Raw genomic sequence first — 13,387 nt, 5'->3', positions numbered from 1 at the left:
TATCAAATTTGTTATATATTTCTGACATCCAAAGAAGCCTCAAAACCCTTTTTTTTCAGAAAGTATAAATTTATCATTTTGTCTTTTATGTCCATTTAAACTGAAGAAGAAAACTAGCACCCATCTACATTCTTTTCTTTATTCTCCTTTAGTCTATGAGGTCTCGTGTATGATAGCCACACAAACTCACTTTTCATAAACATATAGAAAATACTAGGGAAACTACAGAATAGCTTTTTAGTTACTGAAGAAACCATGTGAAAGAAAACAGCAGAAAAAATGCCATGGTCTTTGTTAAGTGTGGCTATGTTCATAACGTATACATGAAATCTGGCATGATTGCTATTGATTTATTCTAGCTTGACTTGATAGAAATATAAAACACCTTTGCACCTAAGAGAAAAATGGATACTTGTTTTCATTATAAACACCACGGTACTCACTCCAAGTTATTCTGAAGATAGTAGAGAACACCCAGTTCATTGAGGGTCCGAGCATTGTCCGGTGTGTCCTTACCTAAGGTAAGCTCTTCTAACTGCAGGGCCCGTCTACGCAAAAGGGCAAATCCATACTGGAGCAAACACAAGAAATTCACAGCAATCACTAAATAAGTGCAATCTTTGGTTCTGAAACAATATACTGGGGTTCTACAAAATCCTTTCACCTTTTGTTCCATTTGGGAAGATCACAATTATTTTAAAAATCACACTAAGTTAATCTAATGGATATTGAAAATACACATATTTCCACATGGCATCACATTCCAAAATTCATTAAAAACTATTGTGAAAATGATTATGAGACATTTTAGCAAAGTGAACTGAGTCCCAAAGTGCTTCAAAAGAACAGGAAACAGAATTAACTTTCAGATATTTACCAATCTCACTGCTAACCACTTAAACGTCAAGTATTTAAATTGCATGTAGCACTCGCAACTAGTAGACAAATAAGTCTTGGAGATCAAATGTACAGTATAATGAATATAGACAACAATACTGTATTATAATCATCAAACTTGCTAAGAGACCTAGATCATAATTATTCCCACAAAAAATGATAATTATGTGATGTGGTGGAGGTGCTAACTATCATTTCAATGGCAATCATATTACAATATACAAATGTATCAAATCAATATGTATATTGTACTATATGTCAAATACATTTCAGTTAAAAACTGCACATGACATTTTAAGTTAAAACAAATAAACTCTATTTAGATTTTATGAGCAACTTAGAATTGTGAAAATAATTTTTTTGTTCTCAAGGGTAAGAATTTCTTTGCATTTGAATCCAACATAAAATGTTAACTAAATTACTTTTACTCCCTTTTCCAACATTTTAAAGAAACGAATTGAAGCAGCTTTCAAGTCTACATCCAGAGTCTAACCTTCAAATGAACTAGGTTTCACTTAAAAAAAATTTTAATTTCGAGATATAATTGACACACCACACTGTGTAAGCTTAAGGTGTACAGTGTGATGATTTGATGTACATATAAACTGCAAAATGATTAACACAATATATAATTCTACTTTTAAGAGTCTACTAAGTTGTACTTCTCAGTAATAGTAATATTTAAACACATTATAAATAAATAAAAATATTAAAATATTAATCAGTACTTTTCTAGAAGTCACTTAAAATAAAAAGTTCTTAAAACTTGTGAGGTTTATGCATCTATATTGTGATAGTCAGAGATGCTCTCTTCCTCTTTGTTCAAAACACAAAACAAAAGAAATCTCTCATTACCAAGTTGCCTTTTCTCCTTGTAGCTTTTTGACGAATCTTAAAGGATTTTTTCCTAAAATGTTCAGCTTGTTCATATCTTTAAAAAAAAAAATAAAGTCAAACAAAAGAAACATGTCCAAAGTAACATATTTCAGTGAAATGAAAGCACTCCTTACCTAGTGTAAAGCTATTTCTGGCTCTTAAAACCAGCACTGTTACATGGAATTACAAATCTTTAACACAACCCTTCATAAAAAAAAAAGAATCTGCCGAAACCGGTTTGGCTCAGTGGATAGAGCGTCGGCCTGCGGACTGAAAGGTCCCAGGTTTGATTCCGGTCAAGGGCATGTACCTGGGTTGCGGGCACATCCCCAGTGGGAGATGTGCAGGAGGCAGCTGATCGATGTTTCTCTCTCATCGATGTTTCTAGCTTTCTATCTCTCTCCCTTCCTCTCTGTGAAAAATCAATAAAATATATTTTTAAAAAAAAAGAAAAAAAAAAGAATCTAACAAAACAGACCTAATACTCCAAGTAATGGACATTTAACAGATTTTTAACTGATACAATTCACTTTGGATCTCTAAAGGACAACATATCTAAATGAAAATCCAAAATTTTAGCTTGCTATATCACCTTCTCCTATAGAGGCTAACGTTTGGTCAAAGATAAATGTAAAATTCATCCAAAATTTGTGTGAACAAGATTTCTTAAAGTTAAAAATATTCCAGTATGTATCAGTGATGATGGAGCAAAATAAATGATTTCTGATGGAGGAAAAGGAGCCATTCAGTGGGTATCTCATAGATACTTTTTATTATACCACTGACCAGCAAACTTTGTCTATAAAGGGCGAGGTAGTACTTTAGGCCTTATGGGCCATGCAGTCTCTGTCTCAACTACTGAATGAACTCTACCGCTGAAGCAAGGAGGCAACCATAGACAATATGTAAATGAAAACAGTGCAGCTGTGTTCCCGTAAATCCTTGTTTACAAAGCAGGAGGCCACCTGGACTTGGCCAGGGGCCACGGTTCTTAGCCCTTGTGTTAGTAATTCACTCCATGTTACAAAGCCAGTCAGTGAGGGAGCCCAGATTCCGACCCAACTATGTGACTACAAACCCCATGCTCTGTTCTCTACTCATCTTCAGATAGAGATGGATCTTACAGTTCTAATTTTTTGTTTACCTCATGAAGGCGCAGACCAACAAATAGTATTTGAATATGATGCATTAAAAAGGTACAGGATAAGTAAAGGTACCCCGCCACAAAAGAAAGCCTACTACATGAGTACCTTTAGAACTGTAATTCCCCACTTTAAAACCAGAGTATTAGTGATCTCAATCTTACTTATTTTGTTTCTGGTACAAAGTTGCAAGTGCCTCAAGTTCACGAGCAATATGTGGATGGTCTGCACCATAGGCATTTTCAGAGATTTCTAATGCCTGTTTGTACAGTTGCTCTGCGTTGCCAAACTTCTTCCACTGCACATACACACTTGCCAACTGGTGAAGGGACTGAGCTACTCTCGGGTGATCTGGATCCAAAGCTGTTTCTCGAATTTCTAGAGACCTCTGCAAAGGTACCACAGCCTGGGGAAAAGACATTAAAGGTCAACTGAAGTGAGTGAAAAGTAGGAAAGTGTAAGATCTACCATCTGATTAGCACAGCAAATAAAAGCTGCATTAATTCCTGCAGGGAGAGCAGAGTAAACAGGAAAAACCCACCCTGGCTGTGATTCCTGCTACAGTTACCTGACTGAGCAGGCCCAGGTCCTTGAGGAAGCGCCCCAGGGTTTCATAGAGATCTGCTAAGCACATCATGTTCTCCTCGCCCTCACAGTTTTTCTCATACTGCTTCAGTGAATCGAAGTATTCGGCTGCCATCGCGCTTTTGTCTTTGCCCACAAACTGCCAGTAGCTCAGCAACTCAGCAAAATGTCCTCTGTTTGAACAAATAACAGTAATTAGAGGAAAACAAACCTTAAAAGCCATTATCAAGTGAAAACGCCAGAATTCATATCAAGTAATTGACAATTTATTAGTAGGCAGGTATGGTGTAGTGAGGTAACACTGTGGACTCAGACTGTCACCTGAGTCCACTGCTCCCAGCTGCGTGATCATGAACAGGATGTCTGACCTCTTATGCCTCAACTTCCTCTTTTGCAGAGAGGGGACACGGACACCACCTGCCTCAGGTGTTACTGTAAGGAGATTATGGCACATAGAAAATACTCCATAGTGTGGGCTGTTACCATTAACATCATTATGGTTACTCATCAACAGCAATGTATTAGAATTCCTTTTAGACACTTCATGATATGTAATCAATTTGGGTTCATCCAAAAACCTATTTTAAGTGATGGAAACTAGAACAGAAGAAACTACTGAAACATAAGCAAACTGTCATAGGATATCTACTTTGTATTTTCATCATGGAATTGAATAAAAGTAAGCTTAATTATCTGTAGATGATATTAACCAGGAGAGCTAGTAAATTAAAGAATGAAACTGCTTTCAAAGGAATCATGAAAAATTGGAATGAAGATAAGAAATAAGTTACAAGGTACAACAAAGAAACTTGAGAGTTCACTCAGGAACAAAAAAAGTATGCAGCTGTTATGAGAAATGTTGAAATTTCTAAGTGAGACAGAAAAATCCCCTCATGAGGCTTAGCAGGTCAGTAGCCTGGCTCATAAGGTGTGGTTCTGACACAGGCAAATTCAAATATACCAGAAAAGACAAAACAATATGTTTATTTTTAAAGGGTAATCCTTTCTTTAATCTCAACACCAGCTGGATTCTCTGTAGGGCTCAGATACACTTTGAGGTTTCTGAAGGCCTTGAGAGTCAGATATCGTAAACCACACCTCTCTAGGTGACTCAGTCAAACCTGCTTAAATGCAAGATTGGGTATGAAGCTGTCTCAAGATCATTCTAGCTCTGATTTTATGAAGCAGCCATACTCTGTCTTTTTACTTTTTATCTTGGAAAAAAGTAAATCTCATGGTAATTTGCAAATTGTCTTAAATTCCTCCCACACTGTTTTATATTTTAGGTAGCACTGAAATTGGACTAATTTTTAAGTTAAAAATTATATTTTTCTTTGTTAAGCAGAACAACTGTTTCAATATGTTTTTCTGGGGAAGGATGTTCTACACATAAGTTCCTTACCTTTTATAAAGGTTTTGAGACACAAAGAGATTGAGAAGACAATCGTGCAACCTCTGTTTACTTCCCTGCTGCTGAAAAAGCCACGGGAGTTCATCTGCGCTTCTCCAGGTCACTGGGTCCTGACTATAGAAGAGAAGGGACAATACTCAACAGTACCTTCCTGCCATGACATCGCTTCCAAAAGCTTCAGACAGATGCTGAAGAAAACTGTATCTAACATATGTCTCTGACTCTTTAATTGTTAAAACCAGAAACTTTACCAATCTAACTAAGAAAATAAATAGTTGTAATCAGGGACACCAAACAAACTCTAAAGGTATTTTCCTAAAATTGAATTATTTTAAAAAAAACCCTCAGTGGACACAAATGGACACAAAGGTATTCACAGACACTCATATTTTTAAACTATTTAACTGGAATAAAATAAAAGTAATAAAGTGATCCTAAATTGATTTTACTTAAGTTTACATCTTTAGTATACTAGTAGTGTTAAAAGACTTATGGAATTATCTTTTGCCCTTTTGACATTAACAAGATAGGGAGAGAATTTAATCTTTTTTGTAATAATTAAATGTTATACATTAAGTTATAAGTTAAGAAAGAGAAATAAGGACACAGAGGTAAAGGGGGTAGCAGAAGTTATAGGAGTACAATATGGGTACTTCTAATACCTTAGCTGCATGGTGAAGTAGTTGATTAGCTTCTGCCTATAAGAAGAAATAATGGTGGCATCTTCCATGTACTCTAGTCTCACTGTTTCCCAAGCCTAGGGAGAAAAAGAAAAAATACTGCAGTCTATTTTTTGTACTATAAATTTCTAAAAGAGAATTTACAATCATTTCAATCTTACTGTTGTATAATAGAAATGGCATTAGAATATTTTAAAATTCAGGATGGATTTATGTGATAAACTGATATGAGAATAAAAATTCCTGTACTAATATTTTAAGAACTCAAAATGCAATTTCAAACTTTTATTTAATTACATACATTAAAATCTCAGAAATGTAAATCATTATGTTGTATACCTGAAACTAATACAATGTTGTATGTCAATTTTACTTCAATAAAAAAAGTCTTAAAGATGTGGATTTAAGAAGTACTAAAAAGAATAACAATAAAGGAGAAAGATAAGCCTGTGAAGTTATAAACATTTCACACCTACAAATATAATACAGCATACCCAAATGAAAGACTTCATTTCCATTTGTGTATGTGTATATATATTAATTAACCATGGCATTGCAGATAAGAATTATATTAGTCACTCTTTCCTAAACATTTACTACTATGTGCTAGACATTATGTCTAACACCTCATAAGGACCAAGATCTATCTCAATTAATTCTCTTCACAACCCCTATGATATGCTGGAAAAGTCTGCCCAAGGCTTAAAGAACTTGCTCATCGTTCCATAACTATTAAGCTCTAAAGAGCGTGGTTGTAAACACACACTCAGAATCCAAGCTCTTAAGACATACATAACTATACCTGCAATTCAATAAACCACAAAATGGGAAAAATATATTTCCTCTTTCAAAATTACTTTGAAAGTAACAACCATGTCATAAAGATACTACACATAATACTATTAGTCAAAATAATAATACTAGCCAAATTTTACATCTAAGGTAAAATCATTGCAAAAAAATTTATAATACCAAATTTCAGATTTCAATTTTGTCTAACAATTCAAACACTTAAAATAATGTATAATATAGCATAATACAGCATGTAATGATATGTTGACATTTGTAAGTTAAAAAAAAAACACCTGATTAAAATAACATTTACCTGTAGATGTTGAAACTTGAGCAAGCCACAACCATAAGTCAACAAACACAGTTTGTGTAAACTGTGAATAAGGGAGGTCAAGACAGCCCAGGACATCTCTGGATAGAGTTCCATCAACTCTGATTCACTCACACCATTATGACTAACATTTATGAGGCAGAGAATCTAGGCAGAAAAACATATTAACAATGATCATAAAGTATTTTTTTACATAACTAACTGCCATTAAAATTTCCACAATTCTTTTAAGCTTATTGATTTCTTATTCAAATTTATAATTCAAATGACTTACTAAAGAAACAGATTTTTTAGCATGAAACACACTTCCCAAAAATACACTAATCAAGAATATGATTGAGTGAAAATAAAGGAAATTTCATTGAAAGCAGTGGTTTTCAACCTTGGCTGCACATTAGAGTCACCGGGGAATCTTTTTAAAATCCCGATTTCTGGGCCTCATCCTCCGGAAATTCTGTTTCTTTGTTATGGGGTGGGGCCACAACATTAGTAACAAAGAAACAGAATTTCCGGAGGATGAGGCCCAGAAATCAGGATTTTAAAAAAGATTCCCAGGTGATTCTAATGTGCAGCCAAGGTTGAGAACCACTGATTTAAAGTGTCAGGCAGCCCTGAAAGGAGAACACCTCATGCACCTGTCACTCACTGCAGCCTGCATGACCAGCAGGAAAAAGGAGGAGAATTATTTTAACAAGGGAAGGCGTTAATCACATGGGAATTTCATCTCCTGCTTTTAGGAAAAAAGAGGACCCCTTCCAGCCCTTGCAGCCAATAGAAACTGTCACCACCTCGAACTCTTGTTCTTCTCCAATGAACTTTTGTTCAAAACAACTCTTGCCAATTTCCTTCTAAAACCTCATAAAAACAGGCCCTTCTTCATTATCTGGACTTGCCTATGGTTTTGCCGTAGCTTGCTTGTTTCCAATTGCAATTCTCTGCCATTCTTGAATAACCCCATTTTGCTAATAAAATAACTGGCTGCTTTAGTTTTAAGGTTGACAATAGTGTCTATATAAAATATAGCATGCCAAAGATAAGATACATATAGAAAAATTGTAGTGGAAGTTAAAACTGCAGGAAATGTATTATTAAAACGAATGACAAAGTCCCAATTCTGGGAAAATGGTGGAAGAAAATAGCCCTTCTACTACAAACGCCTGATATTGCCAGATGACATATAACAAAATATTTCTGAAAGCACAGTGGAGCTGGAGGAAAGAAAGGGAAATCCTCCAGGTGCCAAAAATGATAGGAAAGTGAAAATCAGAGGGCTAAGTGCTAGGGGTGCTGTCCCTGGGAAAGTGGGGAGAGGGATAGGCAGCCACCCCAGTAACTTCAGGGCTTGCGTTTTCACACCCACAGTGGGGATGGAAGGTGAGCCCGTATGCCCCACGAGGCAAAGAGGTGGAACTAGAATGCTTGCGAACACCAGGACCTTCCAAGGGCTGTCCCCTCAGGGAAGGGATACATGAGGAAAACATTAGCCCAGACATGGGATACTTATGAGCTAGAAAGTAAGATGAAAAGGCAAAACCCCAGGAGCCCTCAAGTTTAGAAATTAACATTAAAATGGATCAAGGTTCAAACTATAAGAGTTCAACAACATTGCTAAATATAAAGTAAGTTTTCAGAAATTAAAACTGAATTTAACTAATAACAAACAATTTTAAAATGTTATTTCATTTATTTCTTTGTTGAGGTTTCACTTAGCATAATACCCTCTGGTTCCATCCATGGTGTTATAAATAGCAAGATTTCATTCTTTTTTATTGAGTAATATTCCCCTGTGTATCTGTACCACATCTTCGTTATCCATTCATCTATCAATGAACATCTAGGTTGCTTCCATATATTGGCTACTGCAAATAAATAATGTTTTTGTTTTCTTCAGATAAATACCCAGAAGTGGAATTGTTGGGTTGTATGGTAGTTCTACTTTTAATTTTTTGAGGAATATCCATAATGTTTTCTATAGTGGCTGCACCAATTCACAATCCTATCAACAGTGCATTAGGTTTTCCTTTTTTCTATATCCTCAATGGGTAAAAAACGGCGAAGGGGAATAAGGTATAAACTTCCAGTTATAAAATAAATAAGCTACGGGAGTGACTAACAGGGGTTATAGTCAATAATATTGTAATAACTTGGCAAGGTGACAAATGTTACTAGACTTAGTATGGTGATCACATCATAAGGTAAATAAATGTCGAATCACCAGAAACTCATATACTGTTGTATGCCAACTATTCTTTAACAAAAATTAAAACAAATAAAATATTATTTTAACTTCAGAGTCCTTAGAAACAAACCTTAACAAAGGATGTGTAAGACCTTTATTGAAAGTCATTAAAGAAGATGACTAAATAATGAAGAATCATTTAGCTTTCCATAGAGGAAAGACATATAATTTATTTAACTCTATCTCTAAATTCAATGCAATTCCAAAGAATTCCAAAATAAGTTTCCAGGGCACTTGCTGAACCAACTCTAAAAATACACACAGGAAATTAGCCAATAAAATAGTAAAGAATAATATTGACAGGGAGCTTGTCCAACCAAATGTTAAAGTTCACTTTAAAGTTCTAATAGGTAAGACACTGGTATTGGCAAGGAATAGGCAAAATTGGAACAAGAAAAGCCTAGAAATGGACTCATGTGTCTATATTCTGGACACTCAACAGATAGCATTCTACATCAGTAGAAAAGATATACTATTTAGTAAAACAGCCACATACTAATAATAAAAGATTAAAAAGTAGATTCCTTCCTCATACAATAAACAAAAATAAATCAACATGAATTAAGGGCTTACACATGAAGAACAAAACTGTCAAATATTCTGAAGGGGAAAATATATATGAGAATACTTTTATGATAGCAAAGGATTTTGAAAAGAAGATACACAGACATAACCCATAAAAGCAACTGTTGATAAAACTTTGACACCATAAAGTTAAAAGATAAGACAAGGAAAGATAAGGAAAAAGACTTTTGAAAACTCTCTAACAAAGTATTTGTAGTCAGCATGCAGAACACTTAAGAATGCCCATAGATCCGAACAACTCAATTAAAAACTGTTTAAAGGACTTGAACAAAGAAGTCACATACAGGAAACAAGAATAACTAATGAACATGAACGGATAAAAAAATCTCAATGACAATCAGGAAAATGCAAATTTCCCAAGATATTACTTCTGGACACAAGCACACATTCCTGTATATGCTTGAAATGTATTTGAGCACAAATTTACCAAAATTTGCTATTTACTTTAATTCACATATAAATGCAAACAAAGCAAAATAATCTTCCTTTGATAAATTTACTGCACTTTACCTGTTTCATGAGTTCTTTATCCATATCATTCGCCATGGACTCCTGGATGGATCGCAGAACAAGTCTGTATAATGAAACTGTATCTTGACACTGGAAACACTGATGAAGAATTTTATCTAAATTGCCTGATCTCCCAGCACTGTTGGAATTGAAAACAGACTTAATTTCTTATAGACTGCCAACATCTGTGAAAAACTGGGGGTAGATTAAAAACAATGTGGTCTTGCCCAGCAAGCGTGGCTCAGTGGTTGAGTGTCGACCTCTGAACCAGGAGGTCATGGTTCAATTCCCTGTCAGGGCATATGCCTGGGTTGCTGGCTCAATCCCCAGTGTGGGGTGTGCAGGAGGCAGCTGATCAATGATTTTTCTCTCATCATTGATGTTTTTTTTTTCTCTCTCTCTTTCCCTTCCTCTCTGAAATCAATAAAAAACAAAAACAAAAAAACCCACAATGTCATCTCTATATTTTATATTGCAACTGATAAGAACAGGAATTCAATAAAACATAATACAGAAAAATGGTAGTTTTATGGGGCTGCTGGAGTCATCAAATTTATTTTAGTGTACCATTTAATTCAATTCAATAAACAAATGCTGGTTCTTATTAAATTCAAACAATTACTATGTATTATAGAACATAAGAATGAGTAAGACATGATTCCTATCATCTAGAAGCATGCTACCTACATACTAGAAGCAGAAAAATAATTATAAATAAATATTATTAGTTAGTTAGCCATGCAAATTAAAATTTTTAAAGCCAGAATTTGAAAAACATGAGGCTAAAAGAAAATCAGTAAACTGGGGGGAGAGGAGGGTGTTTTAAATTATTACACAATATTTACCAGTAGTTTCTTTTTTAAATATAAAGATATCGAAACATAAAAAAAATCAAAACAAAAAGAAGTGGTCCATAATCCCTCTTAAGTAGATAATTTCAATAAAAATTGTGAAATGTATAGAAAGTAACTCGCACTCTTGAATTATACTTATTCAAGCTACTGATAGGCACAGAGGCCAGATTCACTGCTCAACTGGGAAGCAGGAAGGAACAGTGCAAATATCATGGACAAGTGAAAGTTTCAGAAGATTTTTTTCATTTGGTTCTTAAGATGAGAATGTGGAATTAAGAGACAAGAGTACCAGGTTCAGTGTCTAGAATATGCATTGTGCTAGGATTACTATCTATTGCAATGAAAAAAAATCATTACTATCTATTGCAATGAAAAACAACCTCTGGTTTTGAATGGACAAACAAGTAGTCTGAGGCAGTACTGAAGAAATCAAAGTAACAAAACTTTCTAATGCTTATCTAAAAGCAAATTACTGATGGATATGTAAAATGGAATAATTTATTTCAAGGTAAAAGGTTTATCAGAATTTGATAACAAAGACAGCTACAAATTCCTACCCACATACCTACCTACTGATAGTCAAAGGCACCGGAAGTAATATTTTTAACACCTCAGTTGACTCCTCACTTCCCTTAAGCAGGTGACCTTGAGCACTCATGGATGGGCTCCAAACGAGGGCAAAGATGGCCTTCTTTTGCAACCCCCAGTAAGGAAAAGGTTAGTGTGATGAAAATTACACAAACATATTCAACAAGTTATGGTAATTCACAGGTTATCGATCTTCAGTTACAAGTCACATTCTCACAGGTTGTTAGTATCACTGTTAGAATAAACAGAATCTGAGTGGCCCAAGAGATTGTCATAGTGATCAGTTCTCCATTTCATGCGGTGAGGAAGCAGTCTGCAGCAAACATAAAACATGCAGAAGGTCATGTAAAAGAATCGCCACTTACCATGCAATCATTTTGCCGAAAAGGGTGACATAAAGGGCATTGCAGGTTGCAGCAGAACGACAATGTCGTTCTAGCTTCTTCTCCTGCACAGTTTACCAGAAAACAAAACAAAAATACAAAACCACCCTGGGATTAAGTGGCCTTTCCTACCGAGCCATCAACAAACATCCCTACAGGAATGACACGGTTCCTGCCATCTCACCAGCAGCACCACTGCCGTGTGGTCGAGGACCACAGGTGAAGTCGACATGCAAATGCTTTTTTTAATTTTTTTTTATTTTTTTATTTTTTTTTAATTGCTTAAAGTATTACAAAGGGTATTACATATGTGTCTTTCCCCCCCCCCCCCGCCCTTGGCAAATGCTTTTTTTGCTGTTAAAATACCTGCTTAATATAATATAGTAAAGTAAATCTATGACCAAAATTTTCTTTATTCCTTCTTCTATATCTGCTATAGGTTTAAGAGCAAATGCATTTAACACAGTAATTACTAAACTCCAATTTTCCTTCTAACAACAGAAAATATTAAATATTAAGTCTCATATAAGGTGTTTTAATGGAAAGCTAATAGAAAAAGATAGCAGCACAATTAAAGACACTTACCTGCTCTTTACTCAATTTAATGTCTACAGAGTGGCACTCTGCAATTATAATAGATTTTGCATCTTTTGGATTTAAAGGATCAAGATGAAGTGTAGGCCACAACCTTTTATTTAAAGAAAAGGAAAATGAAATTATCTTCTAATAATACCACCAAAGCTGTACTCTACCCACAAGTCAAAATCCACTACAGGAATTAATTTTTTATACTGCCTTTATTAAATAAGCAAAACTAATTTGTTAATCCTATTAAGTAACATTATTTCATTTATTCTAACATCATTACTTTCAGCTATTAATCACAACAAAAACTGTACTAAAATAAACAACATGGACTTTAGACAGTGAAGTGGTAAAATATTTCTTGTTCTAAGTACACTATCGTAAACATAGGTATCAGTACCTATGAGGAATAGTACAAGACACAGTCTTTGCCCACAGGTAATTTGTAATCCAATTGAAATTTATTCACTTTATAATATGCATTCTCAGTGGAGTGATGACAATTGCTAGTTGCGGTGTGTGTGTGAAAATATCTTATTCTTTCGATGTATAAGGCACAAATATATTCGCATATCTGTTTCTATGCATAAACTGATATACGTATATTATATCCCACGTTCAAAGGCTGTTAAATTGTGTTGTTTACCCATATCTTCAGAAAAAAAATCACTTCTATTGTCATGGTAAACAATCTGCTTCCCTATTTATAATGGTCTGGCCCTCTAGCAACAATTTGCCTACAAACATCAGGTGGTCATAATAATCTGGCCACTCAGTGTACAGTATATGTGTGGTATTAAATTTCTTGGGAGGGAGGTGATTAGGAATATAATTAGTAAAAAGGCTCCATTTGGGGCAAAAATATGTTGAGAAATACTGCCCCACAGAATTCAACCACTTCATCCCTTTTTTGAGGGCTGTTAAAGTGA

General features: G+C 34.8%; 1 protein-coding gene across 1 annotated transcript in view; it reads right to left on the bottom strand.

Annotated features, from left to right (window-relative positions):
- The window catches only part of NPHP3 (nephrocystin 3), a gene marked incomplete at its 5' end in the record, with an annotated part of 34,822 nt that overhangs the window by 4,372 nt on the left and 17,063 nt on the right, over positions 1–13,387 (bottom strand). Inside the window, 10 exons of the mRNA XM_081105775.1 lie at positions 444–571; positions 1,753–1,828; positions 3,080–3,321; positions 3,484–3,673; positions 4,903–5,025; positions 5,574–5,668; positions 6,697–6,861; positions 10,049–10,187; positions 11,856–11,938; positions 12,459–12,561. Of these exons, the coding sequence (XP_080961901.1) occupies positions 444–571; positions 1,753–1,828; positions 3,080–3,321; positions 3,484–3,673; positions 4,903–5,025; positions 5,574–5,668; positions 6,697–6,861; positions 10,049–10,187; positions 11,856–11,938; positions 12,459–12,561 (1,344 nt within the window). The remainder of the gene's footprint in view (positions 1–443; positions 572–1,752; positions 1,829–3,079; positions 3,322–3,483; positions 3,674–4,902; positions 5,026–5,573; positions 5,669–6,696; positions 6,862–10,048; positions 10,188–11,855; positions 11,939–12,458; positions 12,562–13,387) is intronic.

Source organism: Myotis nattereri (genome assembly GCF_964212035.1).
Source record: "Myotis nattereri genome assembly, chromosome: 14".
In the NCBI taxonomy this organism is placed as follows: Eukaryota; Metazoa; Chordata; class Mammalia; order Chiroptera; family Vespertilionidae; genus Myotis; species Myotis nattereri.
Note: the sequence above shows the minus strand (reverse complement) of the source record. Positions and strands in the feature narration are given on the sequence as shown.